The 21,283-nt window shown below is 45.1% G+C and overlaps 1 protein-coding gene across 1 annotated transcript; it reads left to right on the top strand.

Moving 5' to 3' along the window:
* The first annotated feature begins 12,599 nt into the window (after window positions 1–12,599).
* KCNA1 (potassium voltage-gated channel subfamily A member 1) lies at window positions 12,600–21,050 on the top strand. Its single transcript, XM_036404920.1, has one exon. The coding sequence runs from the start codon at window positions 13,032–13,034 to the stop codon at window positions 14,505–14,507; it is 1,476 nt and encodes a 491-aa protein (XP_036260813.1). The 5' UTR covers window positions 12,600–13,031; the 3' UTR covers window positions 14,508–21,050.
* Window positions 21,051–21,283: the final 233 nt, after the last annotated feature.

The following is a 21,283-nucleotide window of genomic DNA, read 5'->3' as shown; positions in this document are numbered from 1 at the left end:
CATCAATGTGAAGCCATCCTGTCACTCCAGGCCCTTGTAAATAGTCTCTCTAAATTTTCTTTTTCCTTTTAGGAAAGGAGATATGAAGGTATCAATCCCCTACAAAATAACTCTCAGAGCTCATGGCCCCAGCAAGTGGTGGGTGTACGTGTTTATTTGCTTTTATTTTTATGCATCAAAGTGCCTCGGGCACAAAGAAGTATAAAAGCCAGAGCATAAATTCACCTTTTTAAGCTTGCAGAATATCTTAAGGAGTGTCATTTGACAGAACTATAGATCTGAATAATCTCCTTTCCACTGCATGCTGCAGAACAGAGCTGTGAGAGATGCAGGAGCCACTGCCAAGGAACCTACAGTAAAAATATGCAAGGGTAAAAAGAACAGATCACCACAACAAGGCATAAACCAAAAATGCAAGCAAAAATAAATTCACACACACTGTGCAAAAGGTATCTGAAACCATCTTTCACAGTTTGGTTGTTACCTTCAAAAGCAGCAACATTTAGGCACCATCTTGCTGATTTCAGCCCATTTTCCAGCTGAACCTATCCTCTGAAAACAAGCAGATATTTTTCTAACGCTTTTTTTTTCTTTTTTTTTTTCTTTTTTTTTTTTTCTTTTAGAAAACAGGAAGTTGGTCGTGCTGGCTCAGATCAATAAACTGTCAGTCAGAAGAGACCTCCTGCCTTCATTCCTGGCTTGTGCTTGATGCAAAGCTCCTCCTTGACTTACCTTCTCTGGCAGATATGTAATGATGCCAGTAAGACACACACATTACTTGAAGAATCCTGTGGGGAATCAAGGCCCGCCATAAAGCATAAGTTTGGATTATCAGGATGTCAGATGTTAAAGCTACAGCTGCAAGTGAGACCTCAACCACACCTTCTTGAACACAACAGCATTATTCCATTGATGAGACCCACTGCAGAATTTCCCATGGCTCAGCTGTCTCTATGGTGGGTAAAAATCAGTCTTGTGCAGAAAACACACACAGGGTTTATGAATCACTTGAATGTCCTTTAAATCCTCAAAGCAGGGATTAAGTAGGACTTAAGAGGAACATATGACTTGTGCTTGTCCTCAATACATTGGTGACTTTCATTTTATGTGAGGAAATAACTCCTTTGATTGTTCTGTGTTTATTTGGTGCTAATGTCCCTGGATGTCTTTGTTGTTTCCCTGACTAGAATGAAAGAGCAGCCTGGTCTGCTCCTACAGCTCTTCCTCAAATAGGGTTCCACAGAAAAAGGACCCTCCAACCCCTGCTATGCTAACTCCTAGCAGTGCTCTGATTAATTTAATGCTCCAAGTCAAAGTTCCCAGATCCTCCCTGCGACTGGCTGAGTAGGTGGAGCTCTTTGCCTTGGTGGGCCGGCTGGCAAAATGAATCTTTGCACAAGTGAATTTGATTTCTGTACCACTTCCTCCTTAATGGGGAGGATTCTCCTTTATCTCCTTCAGTTGATTGTTTCCTCGGATTTTGCAGCACAAAGGTCAGAGTTCTGCTCCACGCTCTGATTTTCCAGCTGGTAGCAATCCAATGAGATTTGCACAGTCACAGATGCCTGTGAGTTAGAAGGGTGATCATTCTTTTTACAAGATTAACTCTAAAAGTTCACAGCTGGGGATAACCTGAAACTACTCATGATTTGTCATAAATTTAATAAACTGCAGAGACCAATTAAAGAAGGATTTGGTTTATGTTGAAATACATTATTTTCACACATTTTGTTTTTTTTCCTATGCCATTCACCATCCTTAGTTGCTATATTTAATGCATTTTCAATCTCTGCCTTTTCCCCACAGTATAAGATACCCAAAGACAGAAACAGTGTTACAGATAAAGATATCATCTGCTATCACTTCTTAATGATTATATTTCTATCTCTTTTTAACAATCAAACAAAACATCATAATTACTTTTCTGCTGCTTTGCTGTTGTAGGAAATTGGCTTCATTGAACCACACACAGTAACCTCAGACAGGTCTAGGTAAAATTTTCATAAGGGAACCTGAAATACATCCATAGTTTGGCAACTCTAAATAAATCCATATTCATTCACAGGAGAAAAGGTATGGACTTGCCATTTGTAAAACATGCCAGGACACTGGAGGCCTGGGTGGTTGGGTGTTACCTGTCCTTGCAGCTATGTGGGGATTCCTTTCACTTCAGCCACACCATGGCAATTTCCATAGGTAAAATTTTGGCTTGTGAGGACAGAGGCAAGCACCACCTCTTGTTTTTAAACTGTAAAACAGTTTATATTTTTAACAACAACCAGTTTATGTTTTTAAACTGTATCAGTAAGCATGAGAGAAATCAAAGATTATGATTAGGACAGGTTTTGAATCCAAATGATCAAACATGGATCACCTTGAGGTTTCAGGCAGACAGCAAACTTCCTTCCATGAGAGGGTTTTGCTGGCTCCTGCCACACATCCCAAAGATCTCTGCCAAGGGTTCTGTTGCTTTGGGGATGTGGCTTTGACAGTGATTACCTGTTCCAAAGCATATATCAGGATGTAGGAAAAGCAGATATTTGGTAAGACTGGATGAGAACAGTGGTCTGATATTCTGGCTCAGATTTGGAGCATCCCAGTGCATGTCTTCACCTCTCACATGCACTGTTATTAGCAGGATGTTTGGAAGTGGCTGGTGGCAAGGCCTTTTTCCGTGTGCTGTTGTTTTTGCCCAGCAAATCCATCTTGCCCTGCTCACTGCTGCCTGTCCCTTGCTGAAAAGCTTTTTCTGGCATGCCTCACACTATCAATTTATTTCTCTGCTACACAGTACAATGGGATCATTATCCTGGGATCAGTCCTCAGACACTGCTGAAGTCAGAAAATACTGCTGTAACTGTTGAATATTAACTTGCTGACTGCTGCCTTGAGGCAATTTGACACAGACAGGAGGTGTGTGATAGATGTCCTTTCTCTTTTCCTACATAATGCACAAAGATTTGAAAAGCGGGACATAACGAGACAAAAGCTTTAGAAATTGTAAAGGCAAGTAATTTGTAAATAACTCAGCAAGTTGCCACATAGGGAGGGAGAAATTTGTCTGAAGTGTGATGGACCTACTGCAGTGTGCTCACTAAGCACTCAGTGGTATTTTAAACACCATGAGACTTGATTTTGAGACTTCAAGTGAAAATAAATCATAAAAAGAGGTGCTCAAAACTCAAGAGCTATGATCTAACAAAGTGCTTAAGGAATACAACCAACAGGAGGCAGACCATACTCTACTGCCACAGCCAGCACAGAAGAAGTTCCAGAAAGGGAATAGGTCACCAACTTCTCGAGTCCAGAACAGACCCTGGCCGAGATATAAAGTAGGACAAGACACAAAAAAGCAAGACTGAGAAGCTAGAACAACAGCAATGTCCAAAGCTCAGGAAAAGATGAGACATTGATGACCTGGTAGTGTCTGAGGGATGCCTCACGGCCTTCATTTTGGGTAGGACTTAGAATTATTCTGGAGCACTTAAAATCACCTGGGGACAAGGCTTCAAAGCATCTGGGTCTTTCATTTTAATATGCAGTAGCCGCCAGTGTTTTTGTTTACTCAAGTTCTTTCTTTTTCTGTAAATAATTGCTTCTGCTTCACTTGAGCTGTCTCTCCAGCAGACAAGAAGAATTCTGGGCAGGCAGGTCAGCAAGAACCCTGTTCCCAAAAGAGGACATGCAGCTGTAACTCTAAATCTGGGCTCTAAGGCAAGTATAGATTTGAAACACACCCTGTTAAGCATTTTTGCCTCTCCTGCATGATGAAAATAAAGCAAGAGGAAGCTCTGCTGCCAAAGCAGCTCTGCAGAGCAACCTGCACTGGGAATTCTCATCAGGGAAGGACAAATGTAGCAGGGAGCATTTCCAACCCTCTGCCACAGACACTTGAACTACCTGCTCAGCATTTTCTGCCCTTGTGTGGTTCTTTCAGGCTTTCTACAAGTTTAGAGCTGGGGCTGAAGATCCTGAGTCCTCCAAGAGATAAGGACCCCTTATGGCCAGGCTTTTGTTGCCCTCACATCTTTTACGTTACCCCATTTCCCGTTAGTGCAGCTCTGCTGCACGAACAGCTTGGTGCTGATGTTTTCTGGTTTGGTTTCTGCTCAGACTGTGTCATGACATTTCTCCCAGCTCTACAGCTACCTCTGGCCATCCTTTAGCACTCTCCTGCCACTGTAGCTGCCGCCTGTGATCCCTGCCAGGCTGCAGCTGCTTTCCTTCGGCCTTTCCTGTGCTGCTGCTCTCTGTCTTCATATCTGCTCCACTCAGAGCAGCAGATGCAGATGACCTTCTGTTTTCTCCTTTTCTTTATTGTGAGTTTCTTGATAGTGTAACTGCTTTTAAAGCCTGGCTGCTGAACTGCAGCCCACCCTCCTCTATACGTTTTCTTCAGTAGATGCATTGGACATTCCCTGTTTAGTCTTAGGGAAAAAGCTTTGCTGGATCCCAGCTTATGCAGGTAAGGATCACTTTCCTGACTGCCTTGTTTTGACTATCACTCCCTGCACTGTTTATGCTGCTAACTTTGTTTGCTCTCGCTCCTCTTCATTTTTGATACCCATGGCAAGACATCTGGTGCTCAAATCTGGCCTGTGAAGTGCTGAATGACACAAATTTTGCTGCAGAGTGCTACAAGCCATGTCAGAGCAGGGCATGCAAGGCCTGTCAGACAGTGGGAAGGCAGTGCTCCTCTCCTAATCAGCTCTTTCCAGAGCTTCCTCCAGAGCCAGCTTCCAGCAAGCTGACCATCCATCTCCTGCCCTATGAAATGACCATTTGCAAAGGTGTCTTGGAATGGCAGGAAGATCCCAGCTGATCAGTGTTTACCCTGACCATGCTCTGCAGTGCACATTGGTGCCTGGCCAGTGGAATAGTCTGGCTCCAATAAAGCACCCTCTATCCCTAGGTATGAAGTTATTAATTTCCTGATGGCAGCTCTTATATCCTCATGGATTACTGCTTGTCCTGCTTTAAATAAAAACCCCATCTTGCACATGTGCACACACGCACACAGAGACACAAACACTAAATCCTTTGCCTAGTAACGAGACAGGCAGTGCCTGTGTTCCTTCTTCCTCCCAGCACAGCTTCACTCTCCGAACACAAAGTGGTTCCATGCCTTTATCATCACACCCAGACAGCTTCCAGGAGCACTTAGCACTTCCTCAGCATGCTCTCCTTCTGCTGGAGCTCATGCTGCATCTTCCTACCATGCCCCAAAGTGACACACTGGGACTGTCCCACCCCCTGTGCAGGAGCAACAGCACCTTGTTTATCTGTTAGGGCTCCACCAGGAAGTGCTCCAGGTGCTGACTTCGCAGCAAGGTCCAAGCTTTCTGTGGCTCTGTCTGTTCCAGGGGTATATAGCAATTTGGGACTGATGCCCTTCACTGGATTGCCTTTACCCTATCACATGGGGTCCTGACTGCTGCCAAATCATGTCTCTGTGTGATAGCTTCTTCAATAATTCTTATGTCCTGAGAGGCAGGAGGACAAAAAGAAGATTCTAGTAGTTTCTCTTCTCTATGAACAACTAGAAATCCTTCACCACTTTTGCTCTGGACATTTCCTTCATGGCTCTAAGGTTTTTGAGGTATAATTGGAAACACTGAAGAGTTCATAGATGTCACTGTTCTCTGAAAGCTTCAGCTTATCTGCATTCAGTCTAATATACTGTTCTGAGGGTATGGAATCATGGCTAGGGCTCCTTCTTCTTCAGCATGTCCAGTTCCAGTGGAAACTACCCTCAGCCACTGCCTTGGTGCCTGGGAATCCCTCCACAACCTGTCTTAGTTTTTGCTGGAGAACACATGATCATGATTCCAGCATTTACACTCTGTCAGGTATAATAAAGACAATTATTAATCCAGTGTAAGATGCTGCCCTGACTCCTAAGAAACACTGAACACTTTTGAATTTGATACACCTAATTGAGCCTGACTTCTATTACTGCTGAAGACTGGTGACTTCAATCCTGTAGACACTGGTTTGGCATGAGTGTAGATTCTTGTTTTATGCAGCTACCTCTTGTTTTTCTTTTTCACTGCCACTGATGTATAGTCTGTTCCTTTCTCTGTAGGTCTCTTTACTTCTCTCCTTTACATCCTTCCTTTTCAGGAATTTTCCCTCAATAACACTGAGAATGCCAACAGTCTGCCATGTTTTGGTAGCCTGAATTTCAGGTCTGCAGTCAGCTTTTGAGGCAGGGACCAGCCTGCTTAAACAATAAGGCAACACTTTTTGGGAAGGCTAAATGAAGCCCATGAGGACTTCTCCCTCCACATGGCTTGCTCAGTGATGGATGTGAGTGGATTCTCAGTGTCCTTTGTCACAAGACCAAGTGATAATGTGCCATATTTCATGGCAGCTCATCAAGAGATTGCAACTGTCCACTGGCCTTAAAATATCCTTACTATAAACTCTAAGTCCCATTGCTGCAGTCTAACCTTGCAGTCAATGAGTGTTCCCGGAGTTCTGTTGCTGGTGACCTTGCAGCCCAGCTAGGGCTAAACCCAGCTCTGATTTTGTAGGGTAGCTGTGATTATGGCCATGGCAAGACTGGTAAATTATTTGAGCACTGAGAGTAGCCAGTTATGCCTTGAGTTCTTAAGGCACACTTTGGTGTGTTTGTTCAACCTGGAGAAGAGAAGGCTTTGGGGTGACCTCATTGTGGCCTTTCAGTGCCTGAAGGGAGCCTCCAAAACAGATGGAGAGAGACTCTGGACAAGGGCCTGGAGTGACAGGACAAGGGGCAATGGCTTCACACTGACAGAGAGCGGGTTTAGATGGGATATTGGGAAGAAATTTTTCCCTGTGAGGCTGGTTAGGCCCTGGCACAGGTTGCCTGGAGCAGCTGTGGCTGCCCCATCCCTGGAAGTATCCAAGGCCAGGCTTGATGGGGCTCTGAGCAATCTGGGACAGTGGAAAGTGTCCCTGACCATGGCTCTGAGCAATCTTTGATAGTGGAAAGTGTCCCTGCCCACGGCAGGGGCACTGGAATGAGATGATCTTCAAGGTCCCTTCCAACCCAAACCATTCTATGATTATGGGATTCTATCACTCATCACCACTCAGCCTCAACTTGGGGCTTCCTAACAAAGGTTGTTGTTTCAAAAACACCACCACTTTCTGATTCACTCTTGGGCAGCTTGATGCCATATGAGGTGGGGCTTTGTTTAAATATGTGTCAGAATCTTTTTTCATCGGGTGGAATCATTGTGCAATTGATCTCAGAGGGGAAGCAAACTCAGACTTCCCAAAACTGACTTCTTGATTGTGTATTGCAAGGACCCACTGTAAGGACTGGTTCTTGGATTTTACAGGAACGTGCTTGCTCTGGTGGTGCTTTGTCCTCCTCAGGTGTTCCCTTCTCTGACAGTGGTGCTTCGTGTGGTACTCACCCCTCATGACAGAGGGAAAGGCCACTCTCTGCTCTCTGCACTTGGTGGCCAGCAGCATTCTTGATAAATATATTCTTGCTGTGGTGCTTTTATAAAATCCTGTACTAAGTCATCCAATTATGGAAAGCCAAAAGTGGCTCCTGTTAAGAAAAAGGTCTTGTGTGTTAAAAACCTGAATATGTGTGTTAAAAACCTGAATATGCTCAGGATTGGCATTTTGTTTCCACTTCTGATTATAAGAAGCTTTTGAGGAGGACAGAAGAAACCTCAACCCCAACCTAATACAGAACATTTTCTGTTCTTCCCTGCCCAGCCATTCTCCTATTGCCACACTTTGCACCTTTCCAACCCAGTGATGTGGGATATAGAGGCAAGGCAGGGGCATCCTTTTTCTCCAGGCTGGTCCTAATGGCACAACTATCATATGAGTCAGGGCAGTTTCTGCTTCCTTCTTCATGGGAATAACTCCCAAGCTCTCCTCTTCCCTCTGTGTAGCAACAGGACTGGTTCCACTCCTTGGCTTTTTTTGATCACAGAGGGCCCATATTTAAGGTTTTAAAAGGGAACAGGACAAAAAATGAAATTATATAACAAGAGGGAACCAAAGTAATTGTCATCTCCCATCAGCTATCAATATTCTCTGAAGCATGAGATTTGATTATCCCAGTCACCAAAAATGCAAAATAGTACTGAAGGATATTAACAAGGCTCATAAATCAGTGTTAAAAGATTAAAAGCTTTTAAAGCCTTCAAGGAAGAAAACCCAACTGTCAACACCACAAGCTCACCTTTGGTTCCGTCTGTTGACTCTTTACATGTAATGGACCAGAATGATTGACAGACCCTCTGCACAGCAAATTGGGGCCATAACATCTCACTTTATCCTCTGCCTCCCAAGGTCATTAAAGATGTGTGGTGACACCTGCACAACCCATTGGTGGCATTAGGCAGCTCAAAATGGAGCTGTAATATTTCCAGGTTGGTTTCCAGGCTTAGATAGATTGGGATTACAGTGCCTGTGAGGATCCATAGTGTTCAAGCAACCAGGACATCCTTTGCCATTGGATTTCACAATGTTTTTTATCACACAAAATGTCTCTTTCAGGTGAAGAAATTTTGGGGGCCTCTCAAGACACTCACAGGAATGAGGCCATGCTCAGAAATCCACTGTGCTTCTGTATCCATTGATTTCAATCAGGATTTCCCAGGTTCCCTGGTGACAGTATTTAAAGACTGTTTCACTGTGTAAAGCCAATGCTCATTTTTTTAATCCTGTTTCAGATTCACATTCATTCAATACAATTTTTTTTTGTAATCCTCACAACACACAAGGACTTTTAATCAACAACTCAATTCTTTCTTTCTAAAATGAAAAACAAAACATAAAAAGAGAAAAATGCTGTTCTTTCTCATCACAACAGTACCACCAGACTTCCCACCACAAAAAGCTGCAAAGTTTTTTTGCAATTTTTAGTTTCCCTTTGAAAAAATTTTGTTCCTGAAGAGAACTTCTCAGTGTGGCTCTTTGGGGGGATGACCAGTTCAGCTGCTGCTGGCCATTTTCTGTAATGTAAAAGGTAGAAAACAGCAGCAGCCTGACTTTGAATCTGGCAGCAAGTTAGATTCTTCTTCCATTCCTCAATATTTAATTGAAGCTACTTAGCACTATAATGTGTAACAGACGACCTTCTTGCAAGCCCTAGTTACACTGCTCATTAGTCTGTGTACTTTAACAAGATTTTATTGACCCTATGGCTATTAGCCCACTTAGAAACATCCCTCCTTTCCAGCATGACTTCTTGTCAGTAATGGTAGTTAGATTGCAAAGAGAAATTCCACAGTTCAAAGCTATTCAAAATGAGGAGGGGGGAGAGCAATATCCCAGTTTGTCCTTTAGCTGTAATGGAAAAACTAAGGTTGCTATCACTCCTCTTTTTTATTTCTGTGCCTGGTGTGCACATAGCTCCCAACGAGGATTAGGGTTCTGCTGTGCTAAGGCAGCTCTCAGAAACCAGCTGCCTAAGGAGCTGTGACAGGCAAAAGAAGCACTTTTAAGTCCTATTTTCCAGATGCAAAAGCAGAATGTATATCCTTGTCTGCAATCCTGCAGAAAGCCAAGGGCAGAGCAGCACCAAGAGCTCAGGCCTCTGCTTGTTAGATCTGCATTTTCAGCCCACTCCTGAGCACCCTTTGGGCTGGGACAGGGGGACAAAGCACTGCACCAGAGGCGGGGGAGCGCCCACTCACAGAGCTCCTTCTGCTCAGCAGCTCCAAGCGCACCGAATGCAGAGCTCCCGGAGTTCTCTGCAGCCTACTGTGTCACCCAGGCATGGAATTCACTGCCATCAGAGGATGTTGACTTGAAGGCTGTCACTGAGTTTCTCAAGGGGTTGAAAAACAGCCTGGTTTGTTTAGGTGATGGGACAGCCTTTCTTTTTTGGGGGGAGTTTAGTTTTTACAGGGTCCAGGAATGCAGGGTCCAGAGCTAGGTGCTGATGCTGAGCTGCTGAACTTCAGACAGAATTGTGCTTTATTTTTCACTGGAGGAAGATTATTTTTATTTAGTGTTTTGATTGTTTTACCTGGGAGTGGCAGAAACAGACGTTTCTCTTGCTCACAACTTCACCAGAAGTTTCTCACAAAACTTTCAGCATATGTGATACTGGAAAAAAAGCCAAAACAAACCAAACAACAGCAAAACCCACCCTTGTACCAGGCTAGACAGGAAATCTGTTTGTTTCTTTGCACTTATGTTTCCATAGGGCTGGTGAATGCAGCATGCTAACTAGCTGTGATTGCAGCATTGCCAGGGGTAGAGGACTTTAAGAATGGGTTTTGCTCTAGTAAAAAAATTAAAAATAAACCACAACATCATCAAAAAACCTCACCCCAAACAACAAAACATGGGCATAAATAAGGAGAAGGGAAGAAGAGACAGAAACCACCAGGGAGGTCAGGTGGTTAAGTATTTTTGGACTGCCAAGGTGGTGATCTTAAGTGAAGATAATGTATTATGCAGTGGAAAGCTAATGAGACCAGGTCTGTTAAACACGGACTTGGTGTTACTTAGCTCTGGAGTGCTTCAAATTACACAGGCACGGGTTGTATTTGATCACCACTCCCGCCCTGACAAAGTGAGCAGCAGGCTTTTATATAATGTAAGTGATCATATACTGTGGGGAACAATCCTGTGCTGGCAGGGGAGGCCAGCTGATGACATAATGGGTCTTTTTCATCTCGAAGTTATGTGATTCATCAATTAAACGAATTCGGTGGGATAAAGCAGCATGAAAGGGCACTGTCCCTGCCTGACGATTAACCCTCCCAATTCCACCCATTCCGCTCGGGATTTAGCCTCCACCAATGTGTCCAGGAGGCTCCGGTCGCGCAGTCCCCTTCGGTACGGAGGCGGGCCGGGGGCCGGGGCCAGGGGGCTCCGGGCATTGCGGGTGCAGCCGCCGCCCTCCGGGACCGCAGCCGGGGTCCGTGCGGGATGTTCGGCCCCGCTCCGCCGCAGGTGCTGAGGGGGCACCAAGCGCTGTCCCGACGTCGCTCGGCGCGTCGGGAAGCGGCTGCTCGGCACACCTGTCCGGGCTGCCCGTGCCTCCCCTGCCGGCTGCCCGGGATCCCGCTGGCTCCCGCAGGCTCTCGCAGCCCCATCCCGCAGCCCCATCCCGCAGCCCCATCCCGGGGCCGCCCGCATTGCGTCGGGGGCGCGGCGCGCAGCGTGCGGGGGCGGCCGGCCTGGGGGCAGCGCGCATCCCTCCCTCCTCCGCCGGCCCCGGCCCCCGGCTCCCCCGCCCTCCCGATCCCCGAGCTGCACCAAACAGCTCTCAGGTTTCTGCTGATACTGCAGCGTCAAGAAATGGCTCGAGTTTGCTCCTCGCTCTTATGCATTCAGCTGCACTCTCGCTCCTGCCACACGCGTCCAGCTCCTGCCTCCTCCTGCCTCCGCCGCTGCTGCTGCCGGGACGAGCCAAGACCGACTCCGGGGATGCGGCTGCAGGGCTGCGGCGCTCTGACATCTCCTCCGCCGCCGCTGCTCAGCGCCCGGCTCCTTTTCCAGCTGTCCTAAGGCAAGAGAGCTGGAGAGGCAGCAGCTAGCTAGGACTCCTTGATTTTATTGACTAACTCAAGCCTTTTGGAAAAGGTACTTTGCACTCTTTCCACGCACACCCCCCACCCCCCACTGCGGTTCTCATCAGAAACTAATTAAACCCACTAGCCCTTGTGCAGCCTAAGACAGTGTATGAATATTTCAGTGTCTCGCAGGCAGCCCTGTAAAGCGATCGCTGCGTTATAAAGAGGGGCGCAAGAGGAGGAGGAGGGTTAAGTTTGCCGCTGCGGTTTTTGTTTTGGTTTGGTTTTTTTTGGATGCTGCTGCAAGGCGACTTGACGCATTCCGACACTGGCTCCTACTCCTAAGCAGCGCGTCTCACCCGGAGCAGGTAAGGAAAAGCCCCTTCTCCGTGCCGATGTTACCCTCGATTTTGGACGGTTTGGGTCTGGGATGTCGACCCCCCTCCCCTTGTCTCTCTCTCAGTTACATTTAGCTGCTGCAAAGCAGGAGAGGAGATGCCTTGCCTCCCCCCCTCCTAATCCGCTCCCCTCCTACAGTTGGTGTGATGAAGTTGTCAGTGCTCAGCTAAGTCTCCACAGCGGGGACCGCGGTGCTCGGGAGCCTCCTTTGAAGGAGTTGACCCTGCTGAAGTTCCCCGGGAAGCCCTCCCGATGAGTTCGGGGCACCTTCCTGCCTTGGAGGCCCTGGTGCATGTCCAGGGATGTGTAGGAACGCGTAGAACTCCACATGTACTGCTGTAGTGGGCAGAATGGGATGTTCCTGCTGATGTGAAAGCCAATCCATTGCGCCTGAGTGTGTGTGTGTATGTGGAGGGGCTTGGGGGCTGGTTTATTCTGTTTCTCTCTTCCCTGGCAGCCTCCATCCTGCAAGTGAGCTTTATGCCTTCAAAGCAGAGTGTTTCCATCCCTCTCTCCCTCCCCAGCACAAAAGAGGAGAGGACCAGGGCAGTGGTGGTGGGAGGGGGGAAGGAAGAGGCAGGTGAGGGAAATTTGCTGAGTTGGCATTGCAAGGACTCGCCTCCCAGCCAGCCCGTGATTTATTTATTTATTTATTTTATGTGTATGTGCGTGTGCGTGTGTGTGTGTGTGTGTGTGTGTGTGTGTGGTAGCTTCGTGGCAGCAGCTGCAGCGATGGTCAAGCCGGCAAGAAAAGTGGACGGATCGAGTTAAAGCCTAAAGGAGACGGCTGGGGCAGGGAACCCCAGCCTGGGGGTACACTCCATAGACCTTCAGCCTCCCGGTGTGGGGGACAGGACCCCTCACCTTACCTGCCCTCTGCCCCCCCTAAAGGTACTTCTTCCCTCTTTCTTCACCCTCCCATCATCCCTGATGCCTCTCCCTTCATCCTGCCTCTCTTTTCCCCTTTTGGGTATTTCCATCCTTTAGGCTCCATTCCACCCCTTCCTCAAGCTCCCCAGCTCAACCTCCTCAACCCCCCCCCCCACCTTGAACCACCCTGGGTCTATCTGTGCTTCTCCATCCTCTTCCTCCTCCCTTTCCCTCACTTTCTCCTCTGCCCCTTGGTCCCCTTTCCTCTGTGCCACCATGACCGTGATGGCTGGAGAGAACATGGATGAGACTTCTGCGCTACCTGGCCACCCCCAGGATAGCTACCAGCCCGCTGCCCACGATGACCACGAGTGCTGTGAGCGTGTGGTGATAAACATTGCGGGACTGCGCTTCGAGACACAGCTGAAGACTTTAGCCCAATTCCCCAACACACTGCTGGGCAACCCCAAGAAGCGCATGAGGTACTTTGACCCCTTGCGCAACGAGTACTTCTTTGACCGCAACCGGCCCAGCTTTGACGCCATTCTCTACTACTACCAGTCTGGGGGGCGGCTCCGCCGGCCTGTCAATGTCCCCCTGGACATGTTCTCTGAGGAGATAAAATTTTATGAGCTGGGCGAGGAGGCCATGGAGAAGTTCCGAGAAGATGAAGGATTCATTAAAGATGAGGAGAGACCCTTGCCAGAGGGGGAGTACCAGCGCCAAGTGTGGCTCCTCTTTGAGTACCCAGAGAGCTCTGGGCCGGCAAGGGTTATTGCCATAGTCTCTGTCATGGTCATCCTCATCTCCATAGTGATCTTCTGCCTAGAGACATTACCTGAGCTGAAGGAGGACAAGGAGTACACAGTGCATCGCACTGACAACACCACCCAGGTCTACAAATCCAACATCTTCACAGATCCCTTCTTTGTTGTGGAGACCCTGTGCATCATCTGGTTCTCCTTTGAGCTGGTGGTGCGCTTCTTTGCTTGCCCTAGCAAGACTGATTTCTTCAAGAACATAATGAACTTCATTGACATTGTGGCCATCATCCCTTACTTCATCACTCTGGGCACTGAGATGGCTGAGCGGGAGGGGACTCAGAAGGGAGAGCAGGCCACCTCCTTGGCCATCCTGAGAGTCATCAGACTGGTAAGAGTCTTTCGAATCTTCAAACTCTCCCGGCACTCTAAGGGCCTCCAGATTTTGGGACAGACCCTCAAAGCAAGTATGAGAGAGCTAGGTTTACTAATCTTCTTCCTCTTCATTGGGGTGATTTTGTTCTCTAGTGCGGTATATTTTGCTGAGGCTGAAGAACCTGAGTCTCATTTCACAAGTATCCCTGATGCTTTCTGGTGGGCGGTGGTATCCATGACCACTGTGGGCTATGGTGACATGTACCCTGTGACAATTGGAGGCAAAATCGTAGGCTCCTTGTGTGCCATCGCTGGTGTGCTGACAATTGCCCTGCCTGTACCTGTCATCGTGTCCAACTTCAACTACTTCTACCACCGAGAAACAGAAGGGGAAGAACAGGCTCAGTTACTTCACGTTAGCTCCCCTAATTTAGCATCTGACAGTGATCTCAGTCGCCGCAGCTCCTCCACAATCAGCAAATCTGAGTACATGGAAATCGAAGAGGATATGAATAATAGCATAGACAATTTTAGAGAGGCTAATCTCAGAACTGGCAACTGCACTGTAGCCAACCAAAACTGCGTTAATAAAAGCAAGCTGCTGACTGATGTTTAAACAAACAAACAAAAAAACCCAAAACAAAATCCCCACTCACAGCTTGAAGACTTTAGTGACACAGTCACACTTTGTAGATGCTTTACTGATAGTCTTTGAATGCTTTATTTACCTCGTAAATGCATTGTTGCATTGCAAATCTTTGCTCTGCAATAAAGAAGCTTCCAGTATCCATGAAAGATAAAATTTTGTTTATTTTCAAAAAAAAACCATTTTCCACCTGGCAAATTATAACCATTTGAACTAGTTTAGTTTTAAGCCGTTATGATGTAGACCTAAACTTTTCCTCTCCTATCTCCTCTTTTTTTTTTTTACTTTTCTTTTATTTGGATAAAGCTATCTTAAACTAAGCAAGACAGTTTTTAGAGCTATTAAGCATATGCATGGATTCCAGTAAAAATATTCTGCAAAACTACACAGTTGCAAGACAGTGCATCAGATAATAATAGTACAAAAAGATCAGCCAAAACTTGTGGCAAGCATTTGCCACGGTGTTTATGAAGGAGTGCAAATTTTCCTTCCGCCCCCTCTGTGAAAGATTCCATCCTTCCAACCTACAGATCCACACAGCACCTTATTAAAAAAAACTCTTTTGCTGTCCGTAGAAGAAATATCCTAAAAGGAGAATAACAAACAAAACTGAAGACAAAACATCTGCAATGCTGCTAAGTCCTCTCACATGCAGATGATAGAAACACACTTTGCCCCCGCTCCCCGTTTGGAACTGGATACAAAACTTTAAGCCCCTCTGTTGCAAGATAGCACAATGGAGTTTAATATAAGCATGTTTGAATTTGATACTATTTATTTTATGATCGCATGCTTGAAACGTTACCTCAGTCAATAGCGGATAAGCTTTCGTTTGAACTGAATCTTCTAAAAATAGGTCCTTTCTCTTATCTTTTTTCATTTCTTTTCTTTTTCTTTTTGATTTGCATTCACCAGAAGTGCACTCCTTAATTTATTAAATTGTTGACTAGTAATTTAAAGTACTGTATTTAAGTGCGTATGTTAGTCAAAGGGGAACAATAACTTTTGGAGATCAAAGCATGTTCAAATATTCAGCATTATGGCCTATTTGATTAAAGTGTAACTTGAATTAATTAGTGCATGAATTCAATGATAATAATAATAATGATGATGATGATGATGATAATAACAACTATAATGATAACAATAAAAACAAAAAAAAAGTGCTTGATAGACTGAGGGCCTGAATGAACTGATTAGAGAAACCTGATTGTTTCCTGCATTGCTCAGGGAAGTGTGTTGGCTTTTGTCCAGGTGTTGTCAGAAAGGAACATATCCCATCCCTTAAAGGGAAAGCTATATGGAAAACTAACAAGTCAAGTTATATATAGCAACCTTTAAAAACCTAGTATCCTCTATAGATGAAAGGTGCAGATGCATGCTTTTTGGTGCATTCTCAGAATGTAAATGAAACTTATCTATTACATGCATCCGAATTGCAGCAGCTGGTTTCTTTTGCAGTCATCAGTTGAGACTTTTTTGTATCCCCCCCAAAACTCACTGAAGAGACCCAGCAGATTGATTGAGAGAGTTGCGCAGTGCCTTTATCTTACATCCCCCACAACTGCTGAAAGTGCCTCCAGGAACTGAGTGGATCAGAGACACCGAGGGAAAGGACGAGGAGTCAATCCTGTGTGTCAGGAGTGTCCTGTGCTGTCTACTGGTACAGCATGGAAAGGTTTAGGGATAGAAAGATCAAGTGTGAGTGAGAGGGATGCAGAAGAGGCAGGCAGAGATCACCAGTGCCCGTGGAATACTTTCCATCCCTAGCTAGGCGGATGCTGCCAGGCTCTGCATTAGCTTCTGCCAAATAACTCCTATTTGTGTGCATGCCAAGCTTCAGATTTCCCCAGTTGTTCATAAAGGCATCACTGCCATCACTGTATCAGCCCTTCTTTTCCCTGAGGTGGCTTTTTGGCAGCTTGTCCCTGTAAGGCAGGGCGCAGGAGGAATGGGAGCCTGGGCATCGCCCAGTCAGGCAACCAGACTGGAGGACTGTGCTCTTCTTTCCCTTAGGTTCCCCAGTAGGTAGATGGGAAAGGCTTTGCCAGGCCCTCCCTTGTCTGCTCCATCCTCTTTCAGATCTTAAATCCCACCACAGCCTTTGAACCATATTCTTCTTCCTGGTCTCTGATCTTGCTGTACTTCCATCATTTCCTGGTGAGGGAAGCAATGCTAGGAGAAGATATCTTCTGCAACATGCCAGCCTTGACTGCTAGGCCCTGGAAGATCTGAACAAACATATAGGCACTAATCTCAATTTTTCAAATGGACAAAGTTGAGGATCTTCATTCTGCACTTAGCATGTGGCCAACTGCTGTTGAACACATCTCCTTCCATGGTGTACAGATCCTTTCCTCCCCTATCTTTCTGATATATGTATATATGTGTATAAATATATATATATACATGTATGTCTGCTCCTGTGTGTGTCACATACATATGCAGGCACATGTATATATAAAATAAAATCAAAGCACTTAAAAGCCAACCCTAACTCTGCAGTTATGCACAAGCTTGACCTGCCAGGTTTTCAGAAAGACTTGACTTCATTTCTCACTGTGTGACTTCTGTGAATCATAGTGATGAGAAATATCAAGAACTGAAGGAGCTACAATTCCTGCAAGAAGTGCAAAGTATCAAATAAAGCAGGGTATTACATCATCTAGGTAGATGTTGTAAAGCTTCTTTCCTGTCCCCTGCTCACGCCCTTGCCCTTTGTACACCTCTCTCCCTGTTAAATGCCAGTGGTCCTGATATTCCCAAACTCTTGAATCACAGGATATGACTTCTGATATCAAAATGGACTTGAATGCTGCACTCAGCTTATAAAACCACCATCTGGCTAAACTAAACAGCAATAATCAATTCAGTGCTATGGGACCGATGATCAGAAGGATGCATTTGGGAGATGAGGCCTCACTTGTGTACCTTCTGCCCCAGCTGGGTGTGCACACCTTAATTTAATGTGCAGAGTGATGATCATTCTGCTTATGCACAGAGAAAAGTGCTTCATGCAGCGATTCTTTGTCAAGAGACTGGGACGGATCATAAGAACTCATGGTTTGGGGAGCCTGAATGTTGCTTTGTCCATTTATAGCTCACTGCAAAGGATCTCAACCTATATGGAGTACAGGAATTAATCTCATGTAGCATAGGCATGCATTTTTGTCAAGTTTGACACAAAAAAATAACAAAAACAAGGTTCTTACTCCCTTTACATGGGAGTGCTGAAATGTCTTTGTGGGCCTGAAGGTGCACTTAACAAACTGCCTGCTCTTATCAGCAAGCATCCCTTTTTTATTTCTTTATTTCTTTCTTTTCTTTTTATATATATATATATATTTTTTTTTTTCCTTTTGGCCCTTATGTTTCTTTTTGCTACACGTGGATTCTAAGGGGATTTTTATGTAACTGGAAGAGGACTGGAAATGAGCTGATGGCCAGTGTGGTGCTTCTCCGAAAGAATTCCATTGGTAGGGACGTCCTGGAAGTGATGTCCATGTTATGCTGGACAGGGAACCCAGTGGATATGGCAGTCTTTAGTTTGGTGAGGGGAAGAAAGCTTTCCCACCAGAAGTCATTCCCCACACCCTCACCACCACCCACTGCTCTGTGCCTCTCTGTGCTTCTTAACTGGTCCTGTGCAGCTTTTCCTTCGTCCACTCAGGGAAAGGGGTGAGGGAATTTACCTGGCAAGGGCAAGGCAGCAGTGCACTGCAGTGCAGAGGCGGGAATGGAGCAGAGAGTCAGTGGGCAGGAATCCCATAGACTCGTATCCCTGCCAGAATTCCCCATCTGGTTCTACCATACTTAGCTCTAGAGCACTAGGGAGAGGCAGAGGGGCAAGGGTGAGAGTGAAAATGAAGGACTCTGTACCCTGTTCCTTCACAGAACCCAGGGCTTGCTGCAAGACTGCCGAGAGCTTAATTCTCTGTGTGGCAGCTCCAGCACAGGCCATGAACTGGATTTAGTCACCTTCATGAGGAAGTTAGGGTGCAGTTAGCCAGGTTGTGAGTTCACAGCATACTAGCAAACCCATGCAGATTCCCTGCATGGGGTATCCTAAGCCTTATCTCCACCAGAGACTTCAGGAAAGCTAATCCAAACTAATGAAAGGTGTGCATTTAAAGTAGATTTGTTAAACTGCTTTAAAGCCCAGCATGGACATTCTGTTGCAGTATTAAAGAAACCTTAATGTGATTTGGAGTCATTCTTTTTGAAAAGGAAGTAAAATCTGAATTGAATTAAGGCTGCTTTAATTCTGAACACAATGGGGCTTAATGCAGTTTACCTCATCTGCCTCACAAGCCCATTCATACAGATAAGCCTGTAGTAATCATTAGATGTACTGGAAGTGACCCCATTGTGCAGGGGGTGCCCATGTGCACCAAAACTCTTGGTACACGAGTGCTGCAGATTCACAGCCTGGCTTACTGAGGGGAAAACTAACACTTGATCCCGGTGCAGTTCTGGTGAGTCCCTCCTTTTGTTCCTGGTTTACACCACTGCTGCCTTTGAGCAAGCCAAAAACAATTGCGGCCCAAGGAAATTAATTTCCACTTTACAGAACTGCACAGGTGCTAGCCTGATGTACTGTTAGTCACATGGACTAGCACTTGTGAGACAGAATGAAGCACTGGAGACAGGACAAAATTCAGCCAAAGTCCTCTTGTTTGCAGCAGTGGTTTTTGCCCATGCAGAGATTTCAGAGATCAGACCCTTCTTAACAAATCAGCTGTGTGTCATTCATTATAGCTGCAGCTGCCCAATCTGACAACAGTAGCAGTGGCAACTTGTATTGACAGGGTTTTTCCGATACCAAGGGACAATTGTTTTCATTAGGCAGAAGTACAGGAAGTTAGTTTCTACTGTGAGAGAGCTGCAGCCCAAGTGGAACCTCAAAACCTGCTGATTTTAAGGAGCTGAGGGCGAGTTTCACTTTTCCACAGTCCACACTTGAACAGTGCAGTTTCTTATACGTACATTTATTAAACAAAACACAACCAACACTAGGTCAGGAACATCAGAAATTTATTAGAAAAAGGTGGAAAGTTGTATTTTAGAACAAAATCTTCTGCCTACATATGCAATACATGGAGAGAATGTATTCCTTTCCAAATACTAGCTTGATAACTATTGCTTGAGGGGTGCCATTCTGGATTAATCTTTTCCCCTAACCTGAAGAAGAGGGAGGTACTGCAGCTTTTCCAGGAATGGTCTGATCCTGTAGGCTTCCAGCAGCCTGATGATAGTGATCCTCAGAGTAATTTCAGACTCACAGGGATGCAGAGTCAGCTCCAAGGTGTGATTTAGCCTCGGCAGCGCAGACCTGGACGGAACTGGAAAGCTGTCCTTGCAATTGCACAGCAGGGCAAGTTTGTCCCAGACCTGCCTCCTGCAAGTCTGGAACAGACTCCTTTTCTGAGATTCTTTAATCAGGGACCTACACTTCAGTTTTGGTTGGACTTAATTCAGGCTGAGCTTCTTTTTCTGTTTTCTGTTCTGGCTTTACTTAATCAGGTGTAGGGAATTTCTTTTTCCTGAAATGCTTATCAAGTATTCTTAAAGGAGTCAGTATTTGTATCTGCAAAAAAAAAACAACAAAAAACTTCAGGGTGTTCTACAGTTTCACTCAGTACAGGTGAACTTGCCACCAGTGAGGTCAACAATTTATGCTGTCAAGGCATAGCATGCTTTGATATTTTCAAAGGAAATAAATGAAACTGAGGTCTTAACTGAAATTTGTCTCAAGGTTTCTGTTAATATCTGTGTAATTCTGTATATTTCACCTGTTCACAGGCTCTAGCAAATGTCACTACAAGCTATATATTAAAAAAATCATCATCCATTTCTAGTTTCTATAATAAAATGAAAACGTTGCATTCAGTTCCTTTAGGTGCATCAGTCTTTGATCCATGTTATTGTTTCAGTGACATTTCTATAATGTAATTGGGATCAAATGTATATTTTACTTTTGTACAAAAGTAAAAATGATATTTTTATGACTAAATTCAGCAAAACCTTACCTATAACCTGGTATGATGAAATATTTTTTTTCCTTTCCTTTACATGTAAAACATTGTGGTTTTTGCAGTATGTCGGTTTGAAATGAATAACTAACACGGTCAATAGAACTGTAAATGGCCTCTCAGACATAGCTCTGACTTTAAAGATCAAATATTGCCAATGTGAAAGATATAAACTGAATAGTCTCCATATGAAAGTGCACCATCAGGGCAACAAACCATTTAAGCTGACACAGCTGTACTTATTTCCACCATTTACCAATTGCTTATACTTTGGGTGAAGTATGTACTTCATTGTCACATTACAGCTCATTTTACTTCCAAATAGTGAAATTGTTTGACTTACCATTTTTAGAACATCTGATGTTATGAGTTCTTGAACTATTTGAAATGCATAGTTTTCATCTATGCAATTTTACCTGCTTCTGTACTCGTTCATCTGTTCATACTTGGCATCAATTAAAGATAATTTTTAAGGATCTTACCCAGGTTTTAATCTGTCTGGTTATTTTCTGGAGTCTGGTTTCTCTGCTGTCACTATTGGCCAGCTCTGTCTGAAATTAATGGTTGCTTTATTGATGGTTTTCCTATTGAGTGGTAGAAGAAATGGCAATGCAGTGAGTGGGAAATGTGGCTGTGGGCTTTGAGAGGCTTGTAAATGATTACTCAAGCTTTACAGAGCAATTAATCCAAAGGTTTGGTTTGTGCAGGCTTTGG

The sequence above is a fragment of the Molothrus ater genome, chromosome 5, assembly GCF_012460135.2.
Source record: "Molothrus ater isolate BHLD 08-10-18 breed brown headed cowbird chromosome 5, BPBGC_Mater_1.1, whole genome shotgun sequence".
In the NCBI taxonomy this organism is placed as follows: Eukaryota; Metazoa; Chordata; class Aves; order Passeriformes; family Icteridae; genus Molothrus; species Molothrus ater.
This window is presented reverse-complemented; position numbering and strand designations above follow the sequence as displayed.